At 36.7% G+C, this 25,473-nt stretch overlaps 3 protein-coding genes across 4 annotated transcripts; 1 reads left to right on the top strand and 2 right to left on the bottom strand.

The window, feature by feature from the left end:
* Positions 1 to 1,017: 1,017 nt before the first annotated feature.
* On the top strand, positions 1,018 to 7,899 carry LOC102236176 (sialoadhesin-like). Its single transcript, XM_023331196.1, has 12 exons — positions 1,018 to 1,328; positions 1,956 to 2,052; positions 2,616 to 2,684; positions 2,784 to 3,152; positions 3,237 to 3,533; positions 4,516 to 4,773; positions 4,860 to 5,120; positions 5,733 to 5,999; positions 6,082 to 6,378; positions 6,470 to 6,560; positions 7,085 to 7,154; positions 7,342 to 7,899. The coding sequence occupies exons 3-12, from the start codon at positions 2,639 to 2,641 to the stop codon at positions 7,642 to 7,644; spliced, it is 2,259 nt and encodes a 752-aa protein (XP_023186964.1). The 5' UTR covers positions 1,018 to 1,328; positions 1,956 to 2,052; positions 2,616 to 2,638; the 3' UTR covers positions 7,645 to 7,899.
* A 569-nt stretch (positions 7,900 to 8,468) lies between these two features.
* On the bottom strand, positions 8,469 to 16,893 carry LOC102236431 (B-cell receptor CD22-like). Of its 2 annotated transcripts, none has more exons than XM_023331194.1 (17): positions 16,756 to 16,893; positions 16,031 to 16,163; positions 15,499 to 15,921; positions 14,660 to 14,956; positions 13,984 to 14,274; positions 13,482 to 13,751; positions 13,112 to 13,387; positions 12,733 to 13,017; positions 11,728 to 11,997; positions 11,309 to 11,560; positions 11,098 to 11,176; positions 10,940 to 11,015; positions 10,143 to 10,291; positions 9,884 to 9,944; positions 9,204 to 9,295; positions 9,066 to 9,117; positions 8,469 to 8,941 (listed from the first exon to the last, which is right to left on the bottom strand). In XM_023331194.1, exons 2-17 carry the CDS (start codon positions 16,083 to 16,085, stop codon positions 8,729 to 8,731), a joined length of 3,141 nt encoding a protein of 1,046 aa, XP_023186962.1. In that variant the 5' UTR covers positions 16,086 to 16,163; positions 16,756 to 16,893; the 3' UTR covers positions 8,469 to 8,728. The 2 variants fall into 2 exon arrangements, with proteins under 2 accessions (XP_023186962.1, XP_023186963.1); XM_023331195.1 differs by having other exon boundaries at positions 15,499 to 15,918.
* A 472-nt stretch (positions 16,894 to 17,365) lies between these two features.
* irgc (immunity related GTPase cinema) lies at positions 17,366 to 25,032 on the bottom strand. The gene is made up of 2 exons (XM_023331221.1): positions 24,975 to 25,032; positions 17,366 to 19,680 (listed from the first exon to the last, which is right to left on the bottom strand). Exon 2 carries the CDS (start codon positions 19,676 to 19,678, stop codon positions 18,539 to 18,541), a length of 1,140 nt encoding a protein of 379 aa, XP_023186989.1. The 5' UTR covers positions 19,679 to 19,680; positions 24,975 to 25,032; the 3' UTR covers positions 17,366 to 18,538.
* Between the last annotated feature and the right edge of the window lie 441 nt (positions 25,033 to 25,473).

Genomic DNA, 25,473 nt, shown 5'->3' with positions numbered 1-25,473 from the left:
TGAAGATACCTTTTCTTCAATGTTTTTTTTTTTTCTATTTGATTGCATCTTAACATGAATGCACCTGTAACACTTCCACAGGGACATGGCTGATAGCAGTCCATTACCCATATGAGGTATGCTAAAGGTCACAGGAGAATATACTCTTACTGGGAACTTCATAGATATGCCTTAGTAGGATCTGGGGACGGTGGAGTCGACGGTGCACATCCTGTGATCATTGAAGGATGGACATGGTCAGCATCAATACTCAGCCTGCCTGAGTATTAATGATACACAGGCAGTATCATCAATAATGATGATATCAATATGATCCTGCCATGTCATATCATTGTATCATTGAGTATTGATACTCAAACATCAATACTGTATTGATGCTGTTTAAAGGCTGTGGCATTTAACCAACTCTGTATTGGGACACAGGAGTCCAAATGTGCCAAGTACACACTGGCACATTGTGTACTTGTGCCAATACATCAGGCCATTTCATGCAGCCTGATGTATTGAAACAAGGCAGAATCTGTGCTCTTATGTTTTTTGTTTTTTTGGGTTTTTTTTAATGACAAAATCTGACCCATCTGAATGTCTTGTGAATACTTACCAGTAGATTAAAGGGGGGTATTATGTAAAATTTACTTTTTTAGCTTTATATTGTGTTGTAATGTTGTTCCCTCATCAAAACATACCTGGAGTGTTACTTTGACTCTTTAATGCATGTTTGATAAACCCTTGACTCTGACAATCAGTCATTTTGAGCCATCACTCAAGACTGCCCTAGATGATTTTCTTTCTTTTTTTTCTAACTCTCCCTCCATACTGGGACACACTTTTATACAGACAACCAATTTTATTGGACAGTCACATTTAGAAGAAGCTTGCACATCCAAACATAGTTTAACCAAAACTACAGTATGCCTACCTAAATGGGACCTGACACTTCTGTCAACAGGCAGTTGTCTTTTTCATGTTTAAGCTTTCACTGTGACATGCAAAATTATTAATAAAGCCATATGTAGACAGAAGTGAGTTTTTCTAACTAAATCCACATATTTCTGCTGGCGATAAATTGAGTGTAAAATATCAAGGTACATTTGTTGATTAATTGTGAAACTCCTGATTGTATGAGAACTTCCTCAGTTCACTGCACACATTAAGAAATCATTTTCGTTTAAGCAATTTCCTGTTGTTGTTTTTTTCTCTTAAGATTCTTGCTGACGTAAATTTAAATCTTTTGACCTCAATCATGCAAGCTTTTGAAATTTTCCTCTTTGTGTTTGTATTTCCTTTGAACACATCTTGTCTGACGATTGCTGCTCACACATTTAAAGGTATTTAACATACTTTCTCTTTGTGAAATATATTTATTTTGTAAGTCTGCAGTATAGTCATACCAATGAAGATGAAAATGTAATTTATTTAAGTACTTCTACTCACTAATTGAAACAGATTATATAAATTAATTTCACAGACTGTTTTCAAACTGTTGCTTCTGTTTCACTTACAGCTAATTATATGCCATTTAAGATGAGAATGTTACATCAATTAAAAAAACATATTTTAAGCGGAAATGTTGGCTTGACGAAAAGCATGTTTAATGCTAGATTACAGATTATTTTCAAAAAGGACTTTTAATTTGACAAATTAACTCCATCTGAAGGCAAATCCTAATTTATTGACCATTATTGTACATTAGTGTCTTGCTGAAATATAAGTTTTAATGATTAAATTTCCATTGTGTCAATGTTGGATTTTAACTGCTCTACTTCAGCGTAATTCTTAAGGTTTATCTGTCCTACAGTTTATTTTTGGGTGCGGTTCATTCATTCTACTTTCTCTCACTGCTGATAATATTATGTCAGATTTATGTTTTGCTGAGGGAAAAAAAAATCAGCTTTGAAGGAAATGTGTCAGCCAGTGGACTCTGTATCAAAACCCTGTTGTTTTCTGGTTGCCAGTGTCCAGTAGCACAGCTGCATGTCTCGTCCAGACAGACACGCAAGGAGACTGGCAAGACTCACTCGCTGAATTGGAAACACTGCAAAGTCAATTCTGGTAAATCTCTGAATTTGTTTCAATATTAGATTCCATTAAATACATATAAACTAGTCCAGTCTTTTTTTGAACTCAGTAGTAAAGTGAAATAGTTTTATTCTCTTCTGTTTTTTATAGAAAAACTTTGCTAAATACCACCAAAGTTAAGTTTGGATTTAACATAGTATTTTACTGAATGTTTTTGTATTTATTTATTTATTTTTAATTAAATTATAAGAGAACCATTTTTGTAATGTCTGTGGGCAGATTCTAGCAAAGTAAACACAATTCTGCGCAAATCAAACTTTATTGCTTACTCAGGTTGTTATTTTGATTATTTTTTAAAGCATAGTTTGGTATGACTCCCTATGAAAGACAATTATTAGACTAGAACAAACAGAATAATGTAACATTGGTATTATTATTATTATTATTGCAATGCTTTGATATAAATATCTGTATTAATAATGCTTCAGATGTTTATAACTGATCCTTACTTTTATTTCAGTTACTTGGAAATTAATAATAAAAAATTAAGATTAATCTTTTAATTTGATTCTTTTCTGTCCACTACTTTATTCTAGGTTCAATAACGTGAACAAAATCAATGATGTTCATTGTGAAACTTTTGTTCATATATTTTTCATTTCAAGGTAAGATTTTTCATGTTATATGTTTTTAATAAAAATCTGCTTTCGTGGAAACCTTGCAGTTGTTGAACCTATGTTGATGAACTCACTGTTTTTCCTCAGGCATCTTTTGCCAGCAGTGGTCAGTCTTCATGCCTCAGACTGTAGAGGGGCTGAGTGGATCCTGTGTGATCATCCCCTGCACTTTCAGCTTGCCTTCTGAATGGGATGAACACCTGGACCACTCATGTAAAGCCGTATGGAAGAGAGGCAGCTGGAGCCAAACGCAGGTGTTTGATTCCAGCCTGACTGGAGCGAGTGTGAGCTTAAATCTCCTACAGGGAAAGCTGACCGGGATTCTGCGTGACAAAGACTGCACCACCATCTTCACCAACCTGCCATCTAACCATTATGACAACTATTACTTCAGACTGCAGTGTGACAACTCACTGAAGTTTAACTTTAGAAAAAGTGTTCGCATCACCACTAAAGGTCTGTTCAGTAGAGGCTTAACCATGAAAAGCTATATTTTTTTGTTTATGACCCACAGCTTTTCCTTATTGTTTTACTTTTCAGATACACTCCCCCAGCCTACCATAACTCCCCCTAAGCTGGAAGTTGAAGAAGGCACTGCAGTTTCCTTGAGTTGCTCAGCTGTTGTCGCCTGTCCTACTCTTCTACCACTTGTGACATGGTCACCCAGTTTAGGGGACATCGAGGAGAATATGGAAGCAAAATCTTTAAACTCTGTCATGAACTTTAATGTTTCTTACCTCCACCATGGACAGAAGGTTTCCTGCAGTGCTGCATACAACAGACAAGCTGGGTACAGTGACCTTGTCTATGAAAGAAGTTTGACTATACAGGTTTTTTGTGAGTATATTTCTGGTTTTGACTGCAATTTACTTAGAAATATTTTATCAGTTTATAAGTCTGAAGTCATATATAAAACGTGACATTACAGAGTGAGAAAAGTTGTTTAAAAATCTTGAGTACATTTTGCAGTAAAAAAAAAAACATAATTTGAAAGACCTGTCAAATCACAGCTGATTTATCCATTTGTTAACAGTTTTATTTTTCTTTAATTGAAAATATAATCTAGAGTGAATTGGGTTTATAAAAGTAGGAATAATAACCCAATCAAGGAGCTATTTTGTCATTCTTTTACATATGCAATGGTCAGGTTTTACAATCAATTGTAGCAATTTTTTGTCTGCGGCTTTGGAGAGTAGAGTGACACATTTGACAACTTTCTGGAAAAGGATTACAGTTTGAAAAAACACTAGTAAAAATTATATACTGAAAGTTTTAATTTAAATTGCCTTTAATTCAGTTTGCAGTTTTATCTAAATAGAAGATACTGACAGTCATGCTTTTTTGATGAGGTGGATATTGCATTCTTCTCAAGGGGGCACAAAGTCTCCTGTCAGTGGAACCTGAACAAGTTTTTTGTTGCTTGTTTGCATGTCACGTTAATGTGTGTGTGCACGGTACCATAAGAAAATATTGCTGCTTACCATAGGTGGCTGATGATGCTGAAGTTGATACCTGATGGTCTTGATTAAAAAGCTGTTCCTGTGTGGATAATGGATCACAAATTTATTGGATCATCGCTAGTTTCAAATCTTAGATATAATAGTGGTCAGACCTCAGGGAAGTAATTCATGAAAAAGATCCTTTCAAATACATTTTGAGATTTTTGACACATTTGCTTCAGCTTTGAAAACAAAAAGGAGCTTTTTAATAGTGTGTTGGTATAGGGATGTAAAAAGAGGAATAGTTGCTATTATCAAAAACACCTAATCAACATGTATATGTACTAGATTTGTATTTCATATTTCTCACTTCCTTCCAGACCCTCCACACAACACATCAGTCAGTGGTTCTGGTCCAGTATTGGAGGGCAGTTTGGTGATTTTGACCTGCAGCACCAACTCAAATCCAGAGGTGGACAACTACACTTGGTACAAAGTTAATGGCGAGCAAGTGGAAGCAGTTGGATTTAAGAACAAACTTTCCACCACAGCTACAGAAGTTGACCGGCGGTTTTTCTGTCAAGCCGATAATGGATATGGAAGCCAGAACTCTTCCATCGCTTCCATAGATGTGCAGTGTAAGTCAGGGTGAAACACATACAGACACAACATAGTATTTCCACAGCCTAAAACAAAACTGACTGATACTTGTTTGTATTTGCAGTTTCTCCAAAGGACACAACAGTTCTTGTTGAACCATCCGGTCCAGTCGTAGAGGGCAGCTCTGTGTCTCTAATTTGTAGAAGCCGTTCAAACCCTCCAGTGACTAATTACACCTGGTACAGAGATGGTGAAGTGCATCAAGGGACCGGACCGGTCTTGGTTTTAGACAATGTCGTTCCCAGCCATAGCGGTGGCTATCGCTGCTCTGCAAAAAATGATCTGGGAGAAGAAGTTTCCGCAAAGACTCAGCTGGATGTTCAGTGTGAGTTTGTGCAACTAAGAAAAAAGGTTGAGCTACCGTCCTAACAAAAAACAGAGCAGTACATTGTGTGGATTATGGCTCTACTGTATGTCCAGCTGTGAAAACCCAAACATGAAGTAGAGCCAAGACTTGTTCACAACAAAAGTCTGGATCATGGACAGTGACACATTGTCATGTTGCGTGACGACCTCAGAACCCTCATTGTGTCTGACTGACTCTGCTGTGCACATGTGCAAGTGTTCAGACTTATGTGGAAATGTTTTGTTTGGTTGGTCCCCTAATTAGGATGTTTTTCTTTTCCTTTCTTGATATTACACTATGCAGTGTAATATTTTAATTTTATGTAAGAAACACATAAAATACCAAATTATTTCACTTCATTTGCATGGAAAAATGGTAGAAATATATTTGATATATTTGGAAGTAATTTTTAGATGTACTTCTATGTACCTTTTCAATTAGGAAGAAGGAATTATCAAGTAAAAGATTTTGAAAGTGATTTGCAATCACCAAGACCAACTTGAAATTTAATTTTCCAACTAGATTGAATCTACATTTTCCATAAGAAAGCAATGCAGTACCATCAAAATAAAATCAACTGATTTCTTTCAGATTCCCCTAAAAACACCACGGTGTCTGCTGACCCCTCTGGTCCGGTTCCTGATGGCGGCTCTGTGACTCTGACCTGCTCCAGCGTCGCCAATCCAGCAGTAGCTAACATTACCTGGTTCCGAGCTGCTGGAAGAGAAAAGGAAGTTGTGGGATCAGAGCGGGATTTCACCTTCAATGTGACCAAACTCTCAGAAGATCTATACTACTGTGAAGCACTAAATATTCATGGATCTCAATACTCAGAACTTGTCACTGTTGATGTCCTATGTAAGGTTTGATATCCATAAAATATTTCTAATTTTCCCAGAATTTTCTCCAGCAAATCATATCTTATCATCCTTGTTTTCAGATTCTCCAGAGATCCTACCGTCTTCCCGCTGCGTTAGAATATTATCCCAGTTAAGATGCTCCTGCAACAGTCAGGGTAACCCGCTTCCTTCCCTGGTTTGGGAACTGGCTGGAGAACCTGTCAACCACTCAGCTGACATCCCAGTACGGGAGATAATCATGGGACATGGGACCATGAGGAGTGTCATCACTCTGTACCATATGAATGCAGACACGCCCACTTTAGTGTGCATCAGCAGGAACTCACTGGGCTCAGACAGTCTGGCTTATAATGTTTCCTCCAGTGAAACTCAGCTGGGTGGGATACTTCAAGATGCTGCATTTATTTCTTTGATGCGTCATTTATCTGTTTTGTTTGTCATCTAACGTGGTTTGTTTTGGATTTTCAGGCGTTGACGTTGTATCTCTGCTAATCGGATCAGCAGCTGGAGCACTAGGGATGATGATGATTTGTATCCCACTGCTGATTTTATTTTGCAGGTAAAAAGATTAATAATTCAGCTAGCACTTGTGAAATGATTCAAATTAACAGAACTATCATAACATAGTTATGTTAAATGAGGGACGTGTTCATTTAAAGACTATTGTCACAAATATGGCAATGTTTTACCCATTCTTACACATTTGTTTGTTTTGTGCTATTCATATTACCCTCCTAGTTGCTTTTCTACAGATATGAAATAAAGTATTTAATTTCCAAGAAATTAATGATAGAGAACTGTGACGGCAGCTTTATCATTATTGACCTGAGATATGACCAACTTTGTAGATGCATGTAACTGTCTGAAAATGTTTTCTATGAAAGTTTTTTCTTTTTGACCAAAAGAGGCAACAGGTGTAAAATTGATACATATGTCAATACATTTTTGTCAAGTACATCCAGATAATGTAAGCTTCATAACACTCTGTAAAAATACATTTTGGGCATGCTTTATATATATTGAGTCAGTTTCAATAAATTTCTTCTTACTCCTCCCATAATCAGGATTTTTCTTTCGTTGTAGGAGAAGAAAAGACAGCTTTTCACTCAATAAGGAATTGATGAAAACAGAAGAATGTTTAGTCACCAATGTGGTGAGTCTAGTTTTTTGCAGAATCACGACTTATGCATTTGGTTACATGTAAAACCAGAAGGCATCAATGCATAAACTAACTCTGTGATGCAACAGAACATTTTATTGCGAGCCTTCATACTCCCAGACTTCCTGAAATAAATGCAAGTGATTTCACTTCCATTTATTGTACTCTGGTCTTTTTGTAGGTCAGTTCTTCCCCAGAAGACAAAGCTGCAGTGAAAGAGGTGGAAGGAGACACGGAAGAGCACCTTAACTATGTCAATGTGGATTTCGCTAAACTGCAGGCCAGATCAGAAGGTGAGCTTGGAGATGGTGCTATCAGAGGACTGGAGTCAAAGACAGCTGAGTATTCTGAGATCCGCATCCGGTGCAGAGAAAGTGATGGTGCAGATACAAAACAGCACGGAGATTTCTCAGACACTTCCTTGGGACAAGGAAAAGGGGATTATGATCTTACAGAGGAGGTCAGTGAAATGGTCACTGCTTAATTTTAAGTAGATTTGTAGCAGAGAACAAGATCCTGGACTTTAGTTTTAGTTCAACATGATTCTGAATGAGTTGATTCTGAATATTTAACCTTACAATGATGTTAGAAAACTATATCAACCATGACTAACAATAATAAGTCATATTTGTAAAGCAACTGTTTGCTTAATGCTATATTTTACTAATAACTAATAATTTTGTCTCTTTATTAAAACTACTGTCCGAAATAAAAGCAACAAAGAGAGATCTGATAAACATTTTTCAAAACGTTGTATGGGTTTTTATTAAATTTACATGTGCAGCTAAATAAAATGTTCTTTACAGTGTAAAGAGTCTGCATAAAACATAAACATACAATACAATATTTTTTTCAGTTTGCATACATCAGATACAAGCCTCACCATTGTAAATATAGCATAGCTTTAAAACATAAATAGCAGTCTCAGTTTTTAGCTTCTTGTATACAGAATTAAATCTTTGCTAAAGCTCAACCTATACATATATTATGAAAAAGTATTTGCCACCTTACAGATTTGTTCTCCGTATTCTGAAGCATCAAATCTGGCCAAGACTTGTACACTATCACCGCCAGTTTTGCCTGTTGGTTTTATGTTCATTTTTAGGCTACTTTTTAAATCTTTTAGCTACATTCATATAGTCAGTAATATTCTATTAAAAATATTTTCAATCTGCAGGTCACATCTTAAGACCTTGTTTTGTGCATTTACAGCTCATTCACAGTTGAAAAATGTGACTTCCTGTTTTCACATAGGGTAAGCTTGGTTTTGATAGTTTTTTTTCTTTAATAAGTCAAATAATAATTTGACTTATTCTTTTATCTATTTACTTAGTTTTTTTTCTTCAGTAACCTTAAATCTGTGTGACAAACAGAACAGAAGAAATAAGTAGAGGGTTTATTTTCTGACACTATACATGTTTATTACAAGTGGAATGCTATTCACTTCCTTATCTCTTCTAATACTGTGTTATTGCACACAAATTGAATCTGTGAATTGAATATTTGCATATCTTTTAAAAAATATGATAGTTTACAGCTCCCAGTGGGATCTTAAAGAGTGTATTGAATCACAGTTTGATGTCAGAGTACTGAGTCTCATCCTCAGAGGTGCTGGAGTCTGTTGAGTCTGTCTGGCCGGGAGGTTTTGGAATAATGTCCACCTGAGTATAGTTGACCTCCTCTTCATCACTGGTCTCTGAGTCATCGTCAAAATTATATGGAACTTTGATTGGTGATACCATGTTGATGTTCTCATAGTCTTCCAGTTTTTCCTGTGCTTGCTAAAACAAAGACAGAAACATTTTAGAATTGAACAGTATTTGGGTTTCATGATCACCAGAAACAGAACTTTTCCACATATTTGTTCTGCAATGTAGTTATTTCACGTGCGAAGAGATTCCTGACCTGTTTGCATGGGTTTGACACTTGTGAATAGACAGACTCTACTTCTTCTTTCCTAAAAAACCCCCCACATCATTACAATTTTTGTATATTTATATATTCATTTACAAAAAATGAAAACTAAAAAATACTTTTGCTCACTTCTTTTTCTGAAAGTGTAGAGAAGCGTAATTGAGAGAGTCATCCTCTGTACATTTTTGCTGGCTTCCTCCAGGCCTTTGTGCAGATGGAGCCTGAACACATGCAGACAGAAGGCAGTGGTGACTGTGGTGGAAACTGAATGAGTTCATTCATACAGTAAAACAGAGGCAGTAAGTTGATTCATTATTCTATGCTGCAGATTAGTGAATAATTACTGTTTTTACAAATACTATTGACCAGACGAGCAGCGAGGACACATCTACAGCACACAAGCAGCAGCTTTACTGGCGTCATACGGTTGGATGTAATACAAATCTGCTAAGTTCCTTCACACAGATTAAGACTTGTTTTAAAATGAAAGTAGGCCTCAAGAATCAAATAAACTCTAACACTAGATTTGCTAGCAGTAGAAATCTTCTGTTCAGTTGAAAATTACATAAAATTACCCCAAAAACATTTCCCTTCACCAATGTTTGTGTAAATCTACATTTTTCTGATCTTTCCACTTTGAAGAGGTTACAGTCATTAGAAATGTGTAATCTTGCCACATAAAAATAATTTATTAATGCATATTTGTTGGAGCTAAAAATTATATTTATTTGAAATTTAAATTTGAAATTAGCTTTATCTAGTTATTCTGAAAATATTTTAGTTCTCTGCTAGAAGTTAACTTAACTCACTTGTTTTCCATACGGCACATTGACTGTAGAATAAACAACATTAACATGATGTGAAGTAGACCTGCAGAACAAGAATAAGGAAAAAAGAATCACATGTTGGCTGTCTGTTTATTTTACTGGAAGACACTTGTTGTGCCATGCATTCTGTATCTGTGTGATCATAAACAGATTCTTTTCTCAAAGAGGAGAAACAGCTGTGTCTCTGTAAAACACAATGTCTGTTGTTCTGTGTGGAGACAGCGTGAGGCTGCTCACTTACGTGACGTCTGGACGAGGCTGCTGATGCTGAGCCTTTGGACGGCAGTGTTGCTGTGGCAATAAGTCATCTCTGCTTCTAGAGGTATTTGTTAAGATATTCTCATTTCTTGCATTTCTCCTTTCAGGCCTTTTGCACAAGCTACAGAAACCCTGAAAAGACAATAGAAGTGGGGTCGGAGGGGTTTGTCACTACTTCTACATCTGACCACAAATAGATGCCTGTAACTATTCACTTTTTTCAGTGAATATCAAGTGTTAGTTTCTGGGCCATCATTTTGTGTATGATGAACTGCAGCACTAAGCACAGGCAGATCCTGTGGCATCATCCATCCATCCATCCATCCATCCATCCATCCATCCATCCATCCATCCATCCATCCATCCATTCATTCATTCATTCATTTTCTGTACACCCTTGTCCCTAGTGAGGTCGGGAAGGGGTGCTGGTGCCTATCTCCAGCGAACGTTCCTGGAGATAGGCACCAGGTCGCCAGTCTGTCGCAGGGCAACACAGAGACAGACAGGACAAACTCCTGTGGCATCAATGAAGGCAAATATATCACTTGTACTCCACTATATACACTTTATATATGTTTTCTTTTCATTGTTAGTCTGAGATATCTGCTGGGTGTTTATCATTTTTATTCTCTTTTAAAGATAAATAAGTGGGTCCTTTGGAAAAATAAAAATATTCACTAGCAGAACTTCCACAACAGCCTCTGTTAATACATGCACACAAACATAGAATACAAGTGTTTCTGTATAGCTTAAAATATTTCAGCAGAAATATAAAAATACCTGAATTATCAGCAAGAAATGACAGCAGGACCATCTATTTGTTGTCCTTTGTCGATTTGCTTTATTCATCCTGTGCCTGAAAACAGTTACATTCATATATTCTTACTACTTGTGTACATTTTAATTAAAAATATACTTTGACGTCTTTTTTTTTTTACCTGTGCAACAAAATTAGGCCTATGATGAGCAAGATCAAGCAAAGCCAGCCAACAACCTTCATAATCTTCATAAATGTGTCTGTGGTTGCAAGAGACAGAGCATTAGCTTCAAACAGATTTCAGATAACTGAAAATGATTTCCGTAGTTTTGTACTGTCTTAAAGAAAAATGCAATGAGCACGAAGGATTGTACCCTCCAAATATTACTTACCATCAAACAGGCTGACTGAATCCGACTTGATCTGACCGATCTCATTTTTGGCAGTGCAGTAGTACTCCCCTGCTTGATGGGAGTACACCGTTAAGTTCTGCTTGCGAGAAACCTGTGTATTATCTGTCTTATTGTACCAGATATAATAAGCAGGAGGATAGGAGTAACTGCTGCAGCTAAGTGTCACAGAACGTCGTCCCCCTAGGTGCTGTTGCTCTTCTCCTTTAATGATTGTCGTCCATTTTGGTGCATCTAAGCAGCAAGATTTAATAAGAGAACCACAGGTTTTTTTTTAGCATACGAAAATGAGTAAATGGGCTAAATGGATGAAGGAGGGATAAAATCAATGAGCAATTCTTCATCATGTTTCATCTCCCTTTTGCACTAAAATATACACTCGTGTTTTGTTTTATACTCACACTTTATATTAATCTTCACTTGTGATTTCCCACTTCCAATGACATTTTGGACTTCACAGATGTAAAGCCCACTGTCAGAGGGCTTAGAAGAATGTACAGTGAAGGTCTTCTCTGTGCTTACAGTAATGTCATTCTTACTATTATTCCTTCTTATCCACTTGAACTGAGTTATCAGTGGATTGGAATGGGCAGTGCAGGTTAATGAGAATGACTCATTTTCTTTCACATTTTCTCCAGGTTTAGGTTCTACTCTCACATCTTTGGGAGCATCTGAATGTGGGTCAGAAACAGAAAAATTGAGAGGGTCAAATATACTTAGATGTTTAGATATGAGAACACAAATCTCTCTTTAAGAAACTACAACCTCAAACATTTTCCAACACAACTTGGATATTTGTATTTTCATGTGTTTCAAAAAGAGTAATAATAGTGTTCTTATTCATTTTTATTGTGTTTAGACACAAGGATGTGGTTTAATAGTGCATTCAGTTCTTATTTGATTTTTTACATTTTAAGTCAAAAAGTTAGATAAAATGTCTTCAGATAACAAAATCCCACTAAAGAAATGTGGTTGTTTCTTGTAAGTCTCTGCCTTATAATCCAACATGCTCCATGATTAAATCAAGCACCAACTGCAGGAACAAAGTCATCACAGATATCTGCTGCAGTGATTTATCAATATATGCTTCATAACATTTCTCATTTAAGTAGTTGTGCATGGAGCAACCATCAGTGGGCTTGGACAACTTGACCATCTACCTTGTATGTCATTCATTTCAAAATTTATCTTGATTACCACTAAAAGTACAACTGATACTTGTAATAGAGTTTGAGAATCTGGGTTCTTGAACAATTAAATGCATACACGTGTATGGTTTGAATACCTTACTGGTTAAAAACTAGGAAAAAAAAGCAACTTTCTTTCATCTGAGAGTCAAGAAATACTTCTAAAGTAAACCGAAAGGCTTTGATATTTAGAAAAGTGTTCATCACAACATGACTCACATTCAACCTCCAGTTTCCTCTGGTTGCTGCTGTTGCTTCCTTCGCTGTTTGATGCAATGCAGGTGTACAACCCTGCGTGGGTTGAAGTTACATTAAATGTGTGGGTGAAAGAGTTTTGATCATTAGCAGGCTGAGAAAAAAACCGCTCTGAGGATGAAAGGTCAGGTAAAGATTTTTTCAACTCAAATGTTGACAAAGGGAAGCTTTCAGCATTACAGGTGATTGTTACAGACTGGCCTTCTTTAACTTTAGAAACCATAGACAGATACATGTTGGTGGGAGGAACTGTGGAGAAAAAAACAACAGAAAGATGATCTTGTATTGTGCTCTATATTAAGTTGGATATGACCCAATTTCATAAATAAACAAAATTACTTACACAGTACTTGAATGCACTTGGGTTGACTGGATTCCCCTCTACCAACTGTGTTGCTTGCATTGCATATGTAACAGCCTTCGTCTGTTCTTTGAACTCTCTCTAAAGTTAGATCCTTTTTAATATTTAGTGGTGTCCAGTTGGTGGGGTCGGACTGTTTATAACGGTACCAGGAGATCCAGGGCTCTGGGTTTGCCTTGGTGTCACAGGTAAATCTAAGGACGCTGTTCACTTTCACTTTATCTGTGGCTCTGGTAAAAACCTGGCTTTGTGGCTTGTCTTAAAAAAATACACACAAAAAAGGCAGATTTTCAGATGTTTAGATAGAGTTTCACAGAACATACTAGTGTATAATTGAAAGAGTAAAACTCACATTGAACATTAAGATGAAAAGGGTTTGATCTTCTTGAACCAACACTGTTTTGGGCTATACATTCGTAAGTGCCGCTGTCTTCTGGTTTGACACGGGAGAAAACATATTCTTTCCCACTCCAAACATAATTATCTTTATACAAAGTAAATTTAGTTGGTTGTGGATTGCTTCTTTTCACATAACAAACAAGTTTAATCTTGTCCCCTTCTGTTATGTAGGCGTGGTATCTTCTTTTCAGATATTCTACTTGGATATGAACTGAAGGTGAATCTACAGAGAAAATAGATATTCATTTGTTTTATTTCCTTTACAGCCACTCCTTACCTAACCCCAATAAATGTCAAATTTGCAAAAAATATATAAATATTTACTTTCTTATATCATATTTTCTTTAAAAACATAATTCTAAAATGTTTACTACTTAGTATACAAGCTACAATTGTATTTACTATACATAAAAATGCCATGAAAAAATAATTTATATAAATAAAAAAATACTCACAGAGCACTTCAATTTGTAATTTGTTAGACTGTTTAGTCCCATGGATGTTCTGAGCTTGGCAGAAGTAGGATCCACTATCTGATTCATTAATTGATGTAAAATGAAGTTGATCTTCTTGAATCTGTTTGCCTTTTTTAATGAGATTAGCTGATTCAAAATGAGGCTGATTGTCAGTTTTAAACCAAGAGAAAGTGACACTGGGTCTTCCATTAGCAGAGCACGTGAGAGTCACACTGTCTCCTTCCTTTACACTTTTGTTGCTCATATTAGCAAGTACATTGTTAGGAGAATCTGTTTCAACCAAGACATGGCAAGAAGAAAAATCAGTCCACACATAGCAAACGCTTATTTCTCACGCAAATGGTAGATAGAAACCTTACTCTGAAAACTTTAAAGCAATTAGAAAAGTCAGCAAGTACCTATAAATTTAGTAAATCAAGTAGATAAACACAACTTGTTCTAGCTAAATGGAACAGCAGTGTACCTCCACATGATGGCATGATTTATTTGGTATGAATTATTTATTATAAAAAAAAATCAAGTCTCTCCAGCATAATGAGTTGTGGCCTGAAAGGAGTTATTTGGACTTCTTGAAATACATACAGTTCAACAGGTTTCTTAAATCGGCAATCATTCAACGTCAAAAAAGACACAAGAATATATTTCAGAGACTTACATTCTACAGTCAGGGTCACGCTCCGGTTCAAATATTTGTCCTTGTTTTCTGACGTTTGGCATGAAAACATTCTCCCATCATCCTCCCAGCTGGCAGTAAATCTAAGGTTGGTGCTTTTGGTTGTTTCACTTTCATTCGCAATGCTGTGAAAACGTAACCATTTTGGTGAAGGCCCCTGCTCCAGAGTGTTAATTTGAGGGTCAGAATTACATGAAATGGATGTAGAGCATGTGAGTGTCACTGTATTATTTGTCATCACAGCTGGTGGTTGGCTAAAAGTGATAAGGCATGGGTTTTCTGGAAATAAACACATAAATTTATTAATAAACAGTTGAAGATAAATTGTGGCTAATATAAATAATATTTAAGACATGATTTTTATGACATGAACACATGAATTCATTAAAATCAGTTGATGTTGGTCCTCTGTGGCTTTTTATCAAAACTGTCACAAAATCCTGTTGGCAGATTTAAAGCTTCAAATATGTTGATTTCTCCATATCTTTGTAGAAATGATCTCTAACTCATCCTTGGACTTTTAAAGTTAAATTAATCACAAAATCAACTATTTTTTGCTGATAAAGCAAAAATGTTTGAATTTCCACTTTAAAATGTTAAACCAGTTTAATAAAAAAATCTCACTTGGGAACAAGATTTAAGCCAAAGAAAGGTATCTTCCTTTTGTAACCTTTTCTAAAATTATTTCTATTTTCTTTCAAAGTTAAAATAAGGGTTTTTATTCAGTTCACTAATGTGGTCGATTTGATCACAAATACCACAATAGGATTTTCTCTGTACATCCTGAAAATGTTTCTTTTTTTTTTTTTCTTTAAACTTACCCTCGACAGTTAGATTAAAATTCTCTGTACTCCATTTGAAGGTCCGCCCAATATATTGTCTGCTGTCTGTCCAAATATATCTGAACTTATATTGTCCGCTGTCTGTTTTCTTCAGATCGCAGATCAATATGTTGCACACTTCTGATGAATCTCTCTTCCCACTTGTCGGTGAGCTGAGATACTTGACTCTGTTTTTAAACTCTGGGCTGACGGGATGTTCTGTTTCATTCGAGCTGAAAATGTTGGTCCCAACAAAATCCTTCTCTATCCAAATTGCATCCTTCATCCAGAACCAGAAAGCATCTGTACTTATGGGAGCAACTGTCTCTGGCGTACATTTGATTTCAATGCAGGACCCCTCTGTAGCATTTTGAGCATCGCTCATCAAATGGAATTTAATGTCTTGGCAATAATGAAAATCTGCTATGGAGAAAAAAAAATGAAAAGACAAGTAAGGAACTTTAATCCATAAGCAAAACTATATGGTCAGTATATAAGTGCAATGTGTAAAAAAAAAAAAAAGTGTACGTACAATTTATCAGGGTCACAAATATCACCCACTTTACAAAAAAAGTGTTCATTGTCATGCTTCACCGAGTGTCTTTCTTCCGTATTAGGTTACTTCCTAGGTCCAAGGGGCTTGTGATCTTGATGTTAGAGACATTCTAAAGCATTATGAAGAAATACATTTTATTTAGAAAGATACAACGGCTAAGGTGTTCAATTTAAATGAAGGATAAAAAAAGGTTCAAAATCATTACCTTCTGATGCGTGTACTGGTTGTAATTATATAAATGCAATTAAAGTTAAATAGGGTTTTTTTGTAGATAAAGAGGTGGATTTTTTTTTGTAAAATAACTGCTGCTTGCATGTTCTTAACTTGCATGCATTTGAAGCAGAATCATAACACGTCAAAATGAATGAGTGAGAATGTCTCTCTACATATACTTTGTTTTATATAAACGCAAAGGAAAAACTTTAGAATTGAAGTAGAAAATTTAACACAGCATCTGTAAAAAAATATCTAAATGTGAAGTACAGTTGAAAAGGCTCTTAAAGCTTCAGTGAAATATTTAACTTTTTTTCTCCAAGTAAAAGCTGATTTCAAATTAGAAATATTTTAAAACTTCCATCAAAGTGTTTGAGAAAAAATACAAACTTTTTGCAACTAAACACAAGAGATTATTCAAACTTGACTGAAAAGGGAACTTAGTAAAAGAATGTTTAGAAAAAAGGAAAAGGAATGTTTGTTCCTACCTCAGATGGGCTACTTTATCAGCATGCAGAACACTCTTCTTCGTGAAAGAAAAACGTTCTTAAAAAAGGAAGCTTTCACAGTTCGTCTGAATTCTTAAAAAATTTGCATGCAAAATCACACAAGCAGGAGAGCATAGATACTTCATAACACGTTTGATCAAAACTGCTTCTTTTTTTCAGTTTGCCTGCTCTGATGCGCACGCAGTTGAATTTCCTCCCACTTCCTCTGCTTGTTTCATGCTGAAACATTGATCAAAGTATCTGCAATGATATCTACAAAGCTATATTTGCGTTTATTTTGTGAGTCTTTAATAGAATTTGAATTGATCTTGCAGACAAGTCAAAATGCTTATTTTGAAATTATTCCAGCACAATGCAGCAATGTAAAAATGAAACACATTAACACAATGTTTTCTCTTTATGATGACATTTTAATATGGTTGCTGGCATCAAAGTCACACCATGTGTCAGAAAAAACAAAACAAAGTTAACATTGGATAACTTTATTGCTTCATCTAACTTAACCAGCTGAACTTATTTGAACCAATTAAGTTCAAATAGTTATGTTCAACCGAATGAACTTAATTAAATTGGTTATTAAGTTCTGCCGAATTGCAAAGAGACCCATGGAGTAAGTATTGAATGCATGATGAAAAACTCTGCAAAATAGCACAGAAAGTTAAACAGAAGATGTATAGCAGTATTTACACACCAATCTTGCTTCCTTATGCCAGTTAATTTTGGTTTGGTTTAGCTGCAGGTAATACAAATACTGTTTATGTGGCTCATACACACTGATACACTGGATACAGATATATTTTTAAATGTCTGAATTTTCCTGTGAACCTCATCAGGGCCATAAGAACACAATTTCAGTTTGAATGAAACAATCCTGTTCCAGAAGATGACAAAAAACAAGCATATAAATATATAAATAAGAAAAGTTGCCCATGTGCCGTAGCTCACTCCCAGGGCTTCAGAAACTTGAATTAAAGGTTTTTCATAAAAGCGTTTAATTATACATAATTGTAAATGTCTCTTTGCATAGTCAATGTGTAAGACTTCCCTGCTGAACAAAGAAAAAGAATGCTGAAGCTTTTTCATGTTTGCTATTAGAGCAGGCAAAGAAATGCTAGGAATAGTTAATCAGGTGAGAGTATAAATATGATTAAGCTGAATTCTGGACATCACTGCACACAGCACACCACAGAGGACTCATAAAGCACCATACCAACATTAAAGTCTGGAAGTCAGAACATCATGCTGTGTGCCGGATGTGACAGAACAATACGAATCTGAAGATGAAGCAAGGGCAGATCTTTCAGCAAGACAAACATGGAGCTTGAAGAACTTTTTATTGGTGCCATAAAAGTATATAAAAGCTGTTAGAATCATTCAACTGGAATCAAAGAAGAAAAGTCAGAACACCTTAAAAGTTCAAAAATTCAATTATGCAATTAGTTTTGCCACATGGGAGAGATTCTGATGCTGTCTTTACAAAAAGGCTATTTTATTATGTGCTAAATTCATTTCAGAACACATTCAATATTTATAACCTGTGCTATTTCAGTTTGACATAATTCATGGTATAATTTATTTGGATTTATTTATATGTTTGGATTATCTCGGTAACATCTGATGTGAATTTAATGTCATATATACTCACTACGAACAACATCGAAGTGTTCAATACCTATCCGTTGATCCATAAATAATAGCCTTAAACATAAAAGTGATATTACATTGCGTAGAAACAGGAATAGACATACACAGGTGTTTGTTTTTATTTCCCCCCTCCCAAAGCAGCTGCCACTATCTTCTCAGCATCAGCAGCCATTTCATCAATAGCACCATTTAAAGCTTGCAACATCGCAGTGAAGGAGCGGCTGGCTGAACGAGCATGTCTAGGCAATGCCATTTCCACTAACTTTGACGAAACTGTAGCCAAGTCCTTCTCAGCTGCTGCAAGCCTTTTTTTAACTTCCACCTTAGTGACCTCCACTGACAACACACAAGTTCTCAGCTCTTTAAGTCTTGCTGGCTCCAGGTGCCGCTGTCGAGCCAGTCGCTCGACCGATTCATCATCCACACACAGAGATAACTGGGCTTTTGTCAAAATCCGCACAGCAATGCTTGAGTCCACCATGGATGCCACAAGGGGAACAGGAATGGCTGACATCCCTCCAGATAGGGAGGCCGCTGCCCATATGAGTGCTTTAAATGCCTCCTTTTTCTTGGTGACCATTGTTAATGTGAGTGTCGGTAAGGCCAGCAGAAGGGCATGAGCTCGGATCTCAGGAAGGTCTGTGGCCATGTATGCCAGGAGGTCAGGAAAGTCAAATTTCTCAAGATTGGAAGGTTTAACCAGAAAAACTTTAGGTTGTTTCACACCCTGTGATTTTAGTACTTCTAAACTGGCTTTCCTCTTTTCTTCCAGGCTCTTATCTGTGTCTTTTACAGAAGTTAAGAGAAGAAAGTACACTGTTTGTTGCTGCAGAGAAAGAGCCTCCAAAAAGACATTCGCACTGTTGGGTTGTACTATTTGTGTGAATGTCATAAAAACAGCATTATAACGAAGGAACTTATATCTGTTCATGTATCCCTCTGGTTCAAATGGGGATGTGGCTGGGACAGGCGGTAGGTCCCAAAGTCGGAAGTCAGGGTGTTTCGGATGTGGGTAGCCATCTATGTCCTCTGGTTCAACAGGAGATTGAGAAGGGGCTGAACCGTCATCTTCAGGCCCAAGGCCACGAAGGGAGTTCATAAAGGAGACTTTTTCTTCTCCACGGTCCCCCACAACAGCTAGGTTTATCCTACTGATGAGAAGATCTTCCATGGCCTCCTTTACATCAGATAACTTGTTGTTCTCCATTGACTCTTTGAGAGTTTCAATCAGGTTTAGGCCTTTGAAGACATCTGCCATTCCTGTGAGAAAATGAGGATGGATATTACATTAAGGTAATTGACATTATTTCGATCAGAAAGTCTCACATTGATATTTAAGATAATAAAATCTGCAGTTGATGGTGCTGTGTACCCTTTTAGATGAACCTTCTTAAACCACTCTTGATGAGAAGTAAAGTATGAGGGGCCGTTTAGGACAAAATTTACGTTTTGTCTCTCACACACTACCAAAAACTCTTGCATACTCCAAAAAAGTAGCCACGCACACTCCAAAAAATTACGTTTTGTCTCTCACACACTACCAAAAAGTCTCGCATACTCCAAAAAAGTAGCCACGCACACTCCAAAAAATTACGTTTTGTCTCTCACACACTACCAAAAAGTCTCGCATACTCCAAAAAAATAGCCACGCACACTCCAAAAAATTACGTTTTGTCTCTCACACACTACCAAAAAGTCTCGCATACTCCAAAAAAGTAGCCACGCACACTCCAAAAAATTACGTTTTGTCTCTCACACACTACCAAAAACTCACGCATACTCCAAAAAAATAGCCTCGCATACTCAAAAAAATTACGTTTTGTCTCTCACACACTACCAAAAACTCTCGCATACTCAAAAAAATTACATTTCGTCTCTCACACACTACCAAAAACTCACGCATACTCAAAAAAATAGCCACGCACACTCAAAAATTACTCACGCACATTCAAAAAATACTCAAATTGCGTATACACACACTACTAAAATGTCACACACACACACACAAACGTTAACTTTCTCGCTCACATACACTACTATCAGCTCGCTCACATACACTGTACTAACAGCTCGCACATTCACAAACGTTAACTTTCTCGCTCACATACACTACTACCAGCTCGCGCACATACACACAAACGTTAACTTTCTCGCTCACATACACTGCTAACAGCTTGCACACACACAGACGTTTATCTCTCACATACACAAGACTAAAGTTGAACACACACACAGTACTAAGACTCGTTTTATGTATGTGTGAGAGCGACACTTTTTATGAATGTGTGAGAGCCAGACTCTTTTTGAATGTGTGAGAGCGACACTCTTTTTGAATGTGTGAGAGCCAGACTCTTTTTGAATGTGTGAGAGCGACACTCTTTTTGAATGTGTGAGAGTTGTCACGGAAGAGGCGGGGCATAATTTTTGGATCAAACTGCGCATGCGTAGATCCTAAACTATAAGTTTCGATTGTTGACTCACTGTATGTTCTATTACTTAGTATATTTGTGCTTTTAAATATATATAGAACGTTTAACTTTCTTGTAGATTAAATGTGCTATAGAAATAAATGAATCTGATTGATTGATTAAAAAGAGCAAAATTGCTGTAGTACAATCTGTCCACTGGGTGCCAGTATTACAGGAATTATTAACCGGCGCCAACTAGTGCCGAAGAAGAAAGAGTTTGCTATACCGAACATGGCTCACATGACGTCACACAACTTCCGTTTTGGCTCGAAGCTGTGTATCCTTAGTTCCGGTGTACATAGTAAGTAATGATAAAGTTGTCTATTTCATATATATATATATATATATATATATATATATATATATAGATAGAGAGAGAGAGAGAGAGAGAGAGAGAGAGAGAGAGAGAGAGAGAGAGAGAGAGAGAGAGAGAGAGAGAGGAGAGAGAGATGTATAAATCTGACAGCATATGTTGATCAGACAGATCACCGGAGCATGGAGTTTACACAGTCTCTAAAACATTTGCCTAAAATAAGATTTGAAGATATATCACGATTTGCAAACCAGTTCTCTCTGACAAAAAAATCTAAATTAGACAAAGGCTACAAATTCTTCACCGAACAATACCTGTTTGACTATGAAGGTAGGTATTTTTGTTTTGCGTAACCGTTAGCTTAGCATTAGTGAATTTTGTTAGCTAGCTAACTACGTGACATAACTGTTCCTTAACCAGAACTTTTTACTGTTTTTGAACTATAACGTTTTAGGCTCTAATCTTGATCAGATTATTAAATTATAGACTGGAGTTGCCACTCATCCCATAAAATAGGGATTTGTTTGTTATAAGCAGAGATGTCCGGTGCCGCCGCTGCTTTATAATGCCTTTAATCGGACCACTTTTTCGGTAACGAATAATCTAACGAGTTCGTATTTCAAATCCAGTAATCAGATTAAAGTTATTTATCCAAATCATTGCACATTAATATTTTCTTGTGTATTTATTTTTATTCCTTCTTTGCGTCTTTGGGAGAGACTCTGTGACAGTTAGCAGTGACAGAAACATGAACAGTGCATGGAGATGCGCATTTTGTTGCTGGAAAAACAGAAATATCGTCAAGCCCAACTGTTATTTGTGGCTTTTGTCTTGTTTTTATTTTCCATTAATACAGAAAATGAACCTCTAAACGTTACATCACTGACAGGCGGCGGTGTATATGTTTCCAAACTGTGGCTAAAGCTGCTGCTAGCTGGTTTACTCATGATCGGAAGCTGGTCCCTTTGAATACAGTTGGAGAATGGTAAATTGACAATGACTTATAACGGTTATCTAGCACGTAAACACTGTTTTATAAAACACAGAAAGTGAACCTCTAACGTTACAGCGCTGACAGAGAGTATATTTTTCCTAAATGTGGCTAAAGCTGCTGCTAGGTGGTTTACTCTCCGATCGGAGGCTGTTTATTTTATACACAGATAGAGAATGGTGAATTTACAATGATTAGTAACAGCTATCTAACACTTAAATGCTGTTATTATTAAACTTACCTTTTATTATATCCTTAAGATTATGAGAATGCGGGAAGTTTTCAGCTTGGTTCCCAAGGCAAAATCACACCGGAAGTAAAGATACCCAGTTTTGAGTTATGGCGGCCATTGTCTGACGTCACTGTGAAAAGGGTCTATTGGTCAGGCAGCTGCCATTTTAAACACCGCTCCGGAACGGAACAGAGATGAGAGTTCTGAATCTACTGTAGCACTGCGGGCAGTCGTTGAATCGTTTAATGCGCCTGTCAAAGTGCTGGTTGCCTCCGGAGAAGATAGAATGGTGTTTAAAATGGCAGCTGCCTGACCAATTCTCTCTCGTTTCGAATTAGAGTTAGCCATGTTCGGTATAGCAAACTCTTTCTTCTTCGGCACTAGTTGGCGCCGGTTAATAATTCCTGTAATACTGGCACCCAGTGGACAGATTGTACTACAGCAATTTTGCTCTTTTTAATCAATCAATCAGATTCATTTATTTCTATAGCACATTTAATCTACAAGAAAGTTAAACGTTCTATATATATTTAAAAGCACAAATATACTAAGTAATAGAACATACAGTGAGTCAACAATCGAAACTTATAGTTTAGGATCTACGCATGCGCAGTTTGATCCAAAAATTATGCCCCGCCTCTTCCGTGACAACTCTCACACATTCAAAAAGAGTGTCGCTCTCACACATTCAAAAAGAGTCTGGCTCTCACACATTCAAAAAGAGTGTCGCTCTCACACATTCAAAAAGAGTCTGGCTCTCACACATTCAAAAAGAGTCTGGCTCTCACACATTCATAAAAAGTGTCGCTCTCACACATACATAAAACGAGTCTTAGTACTGTGTGTGTGTTCAACTTTAGTCTTGTGTATGTGAGAGATAAACGTCTGTGTGTGTGCGAGCTGTTAGCAGTGTATGTGTGCGAGAAAGTTAACGTTTGTGAATGTGCGAGCTGGTAGTAGTGTATGTGAGCGAGAAAGTTAACGTTTGTGTGTATGTGCGCGAGCTGGTAGTAGTGTATGTGAGCGAGAAAGTTAACGTTTGTGAATGTGCGAGCTGTTAGTACAGTGTATGTGAGCGAGCTCATAGTAGTGTATGTGAGCGAGCTGGTAGTAGTGTATGTGAGCGAGCTGATAGTAGTGTATGTGAGCGAGAAAGTTAACGTTTGTGTGTGTGTGTGTGACATTTTAGTAGTGTGTGTATACGCAATTTGAGTATTTTTTGAATGTGCGTGAGTAATTTTTGAGTGTGCGTGGCTATTTTTTTGAGTATGCGTGAGTTTTTGGTAGTGTGTGAGAGACAAAATGTAATTTTTTTGAGTATGCGAGAGTTTTTGGTAGTGTGTGAGAGACAAAACGTAATTTTTTTGAGTATGCGAGGCTATTTTTTTGGAGTATGCGTGAGTTTTTGGTAGTGTGTGAGAGACAAAACGTAATTTTTTGAGTATGCGAGGCTATTTTTTGAGTATGCGTGAGTTTTTGGTAGTGTGTGAGAGACAAAACGTAATTTTTTGGAGTGTGCGTGGCTACTTTTTTGGAGTATGCGAGACTTTTTGGTAGTGTGTGAGAGACAAAACGTAATTTTTTGGAGTGTGCGTGGCTATTTTTTTGGAGTATGCGAGACTTTTTGGTAGTGTGTGAGAGACAAAACGTAATTTTTTGGAGTGTGCGTGGCTACTTTTTTGGAGTATGCGAGACTTTTTGGTAGTGTGTGAGAGACAAAACGTAATTTTTTGGAGTGTGCGTGGCTACTTTTTTGGAGTATGCAAGAGTTTTTGGTAGTGTGTGAGAGACAAAACGTAAATTTTGTCCTAAACGGCCCCTCATAGTAAAGGTATCTTTCCACACTACATTGCTCAGCTGATAATTTGTGAGGTAAATAAAACATATCTCCAAACCTCAGATATGGAACAGTATCCAGAGGCATTTGATCGTAGGACCGTCTGTCACCTTCAGCGACATTTCATTTATTGCAAATTGGACTGTTTTTGTGTTTATTGTAATTTAAGGCTAACAAATGAAATATGCTAATTCTCTTAAAAAATACACGCCATTGTTGAGAAACAATGAGTGGACGTATTAAACTGTGACAATCTGCCACCTTCAGCCGACATTTCATTTATTGCAAATAGGACGTTAGCTTGCAGACTGTGTTTGATGCAGGGTCACTACATTTTGTAATTTACAGTTATATATTTTTGGTTAATTAATGTTCAACTTAAACTGAATAAGATGCTTCTGGATAAACAACTCATTACTTTTTATAATTAGGACTTTAAGAACAACAGTTTTTTGGGGGGCAAGCTTCTACTACAGGATGCAGTTCCACATTATCCTGTAGCATAAACACTCTGAAAACAATGAAATCATGAAGTTGATTTTAAAGATTTTGCAAAGTTTGCAAATTCTTAATCCTCTTGACCTTCAACATGTTGCTGTCCATTCATAGAAATGGTTTGAGCCTCACAAAGTCTTATGTGACAAACAGCCTGCACAATAACACATTGAAACGAAAGCACCTAATTTTATGTCTTAAAAATTTCACACACTTACCTGACTGTTGGAAGCAGCAACAACTCCCTGGATTTAATTAGCTATCGGTGCTGATTCCTTCTGCAGGACTGCAGCACCTGACTGATCTATTTAAAGTGTTCGTCCAGCTAGTGGAACGTTCTAATCCTACTGGCTCAGCCTTAATCCTGTACCAGGTAAATCCAATACATGCATACTGTTTATGCACATAATACTTACCTGAAGCCACATCCCCACCTAAAAAAGTAAGACCCATTAATTTTTTTTTTCTTTATTTTGAAGGAGGGCAGAAATGTTGGAAAAATGTTATGCATGTGAGGTGACCAGACTTTTGGACCCTGGAATTATCCAGAATTACATTTTTTATTGGTGTCCTGCCTGCAGATTGTTATTGTTTTTCAATATAAATATATCCTTTACTATATGCTCTCTTACCTCTGAGGTAATAGAGGTAATTTCTTTTTTTTTTTTTTTTTATCATGTCTTCTGGTTCTGACACACCTTGTTCCAAGATGCTGTC

This window comes from Xiphophorus maculatus, chromosome 3 (genome assembly GCF_002775205.1).
Source record: "Xiphophorus maculatus strain JP 163 A chromosome 3, X_maculatus-5.0-male, whole genome shotgun sequence".
In the NCBI taxonomy this organism is placed as follows: domain Eukaryota; kingdom Metazoa; phylum Chordata; class Actinopteri; order Cyprinodontiformes; family Poeciliidae; genus Xiphophorus; species Xiphophorus maculatus.
The sequence above is the reverse complement of the archived record's forward strand: the minus strand, read 5'-3'. Positions and strand labels throughout refer to the sequence as shown.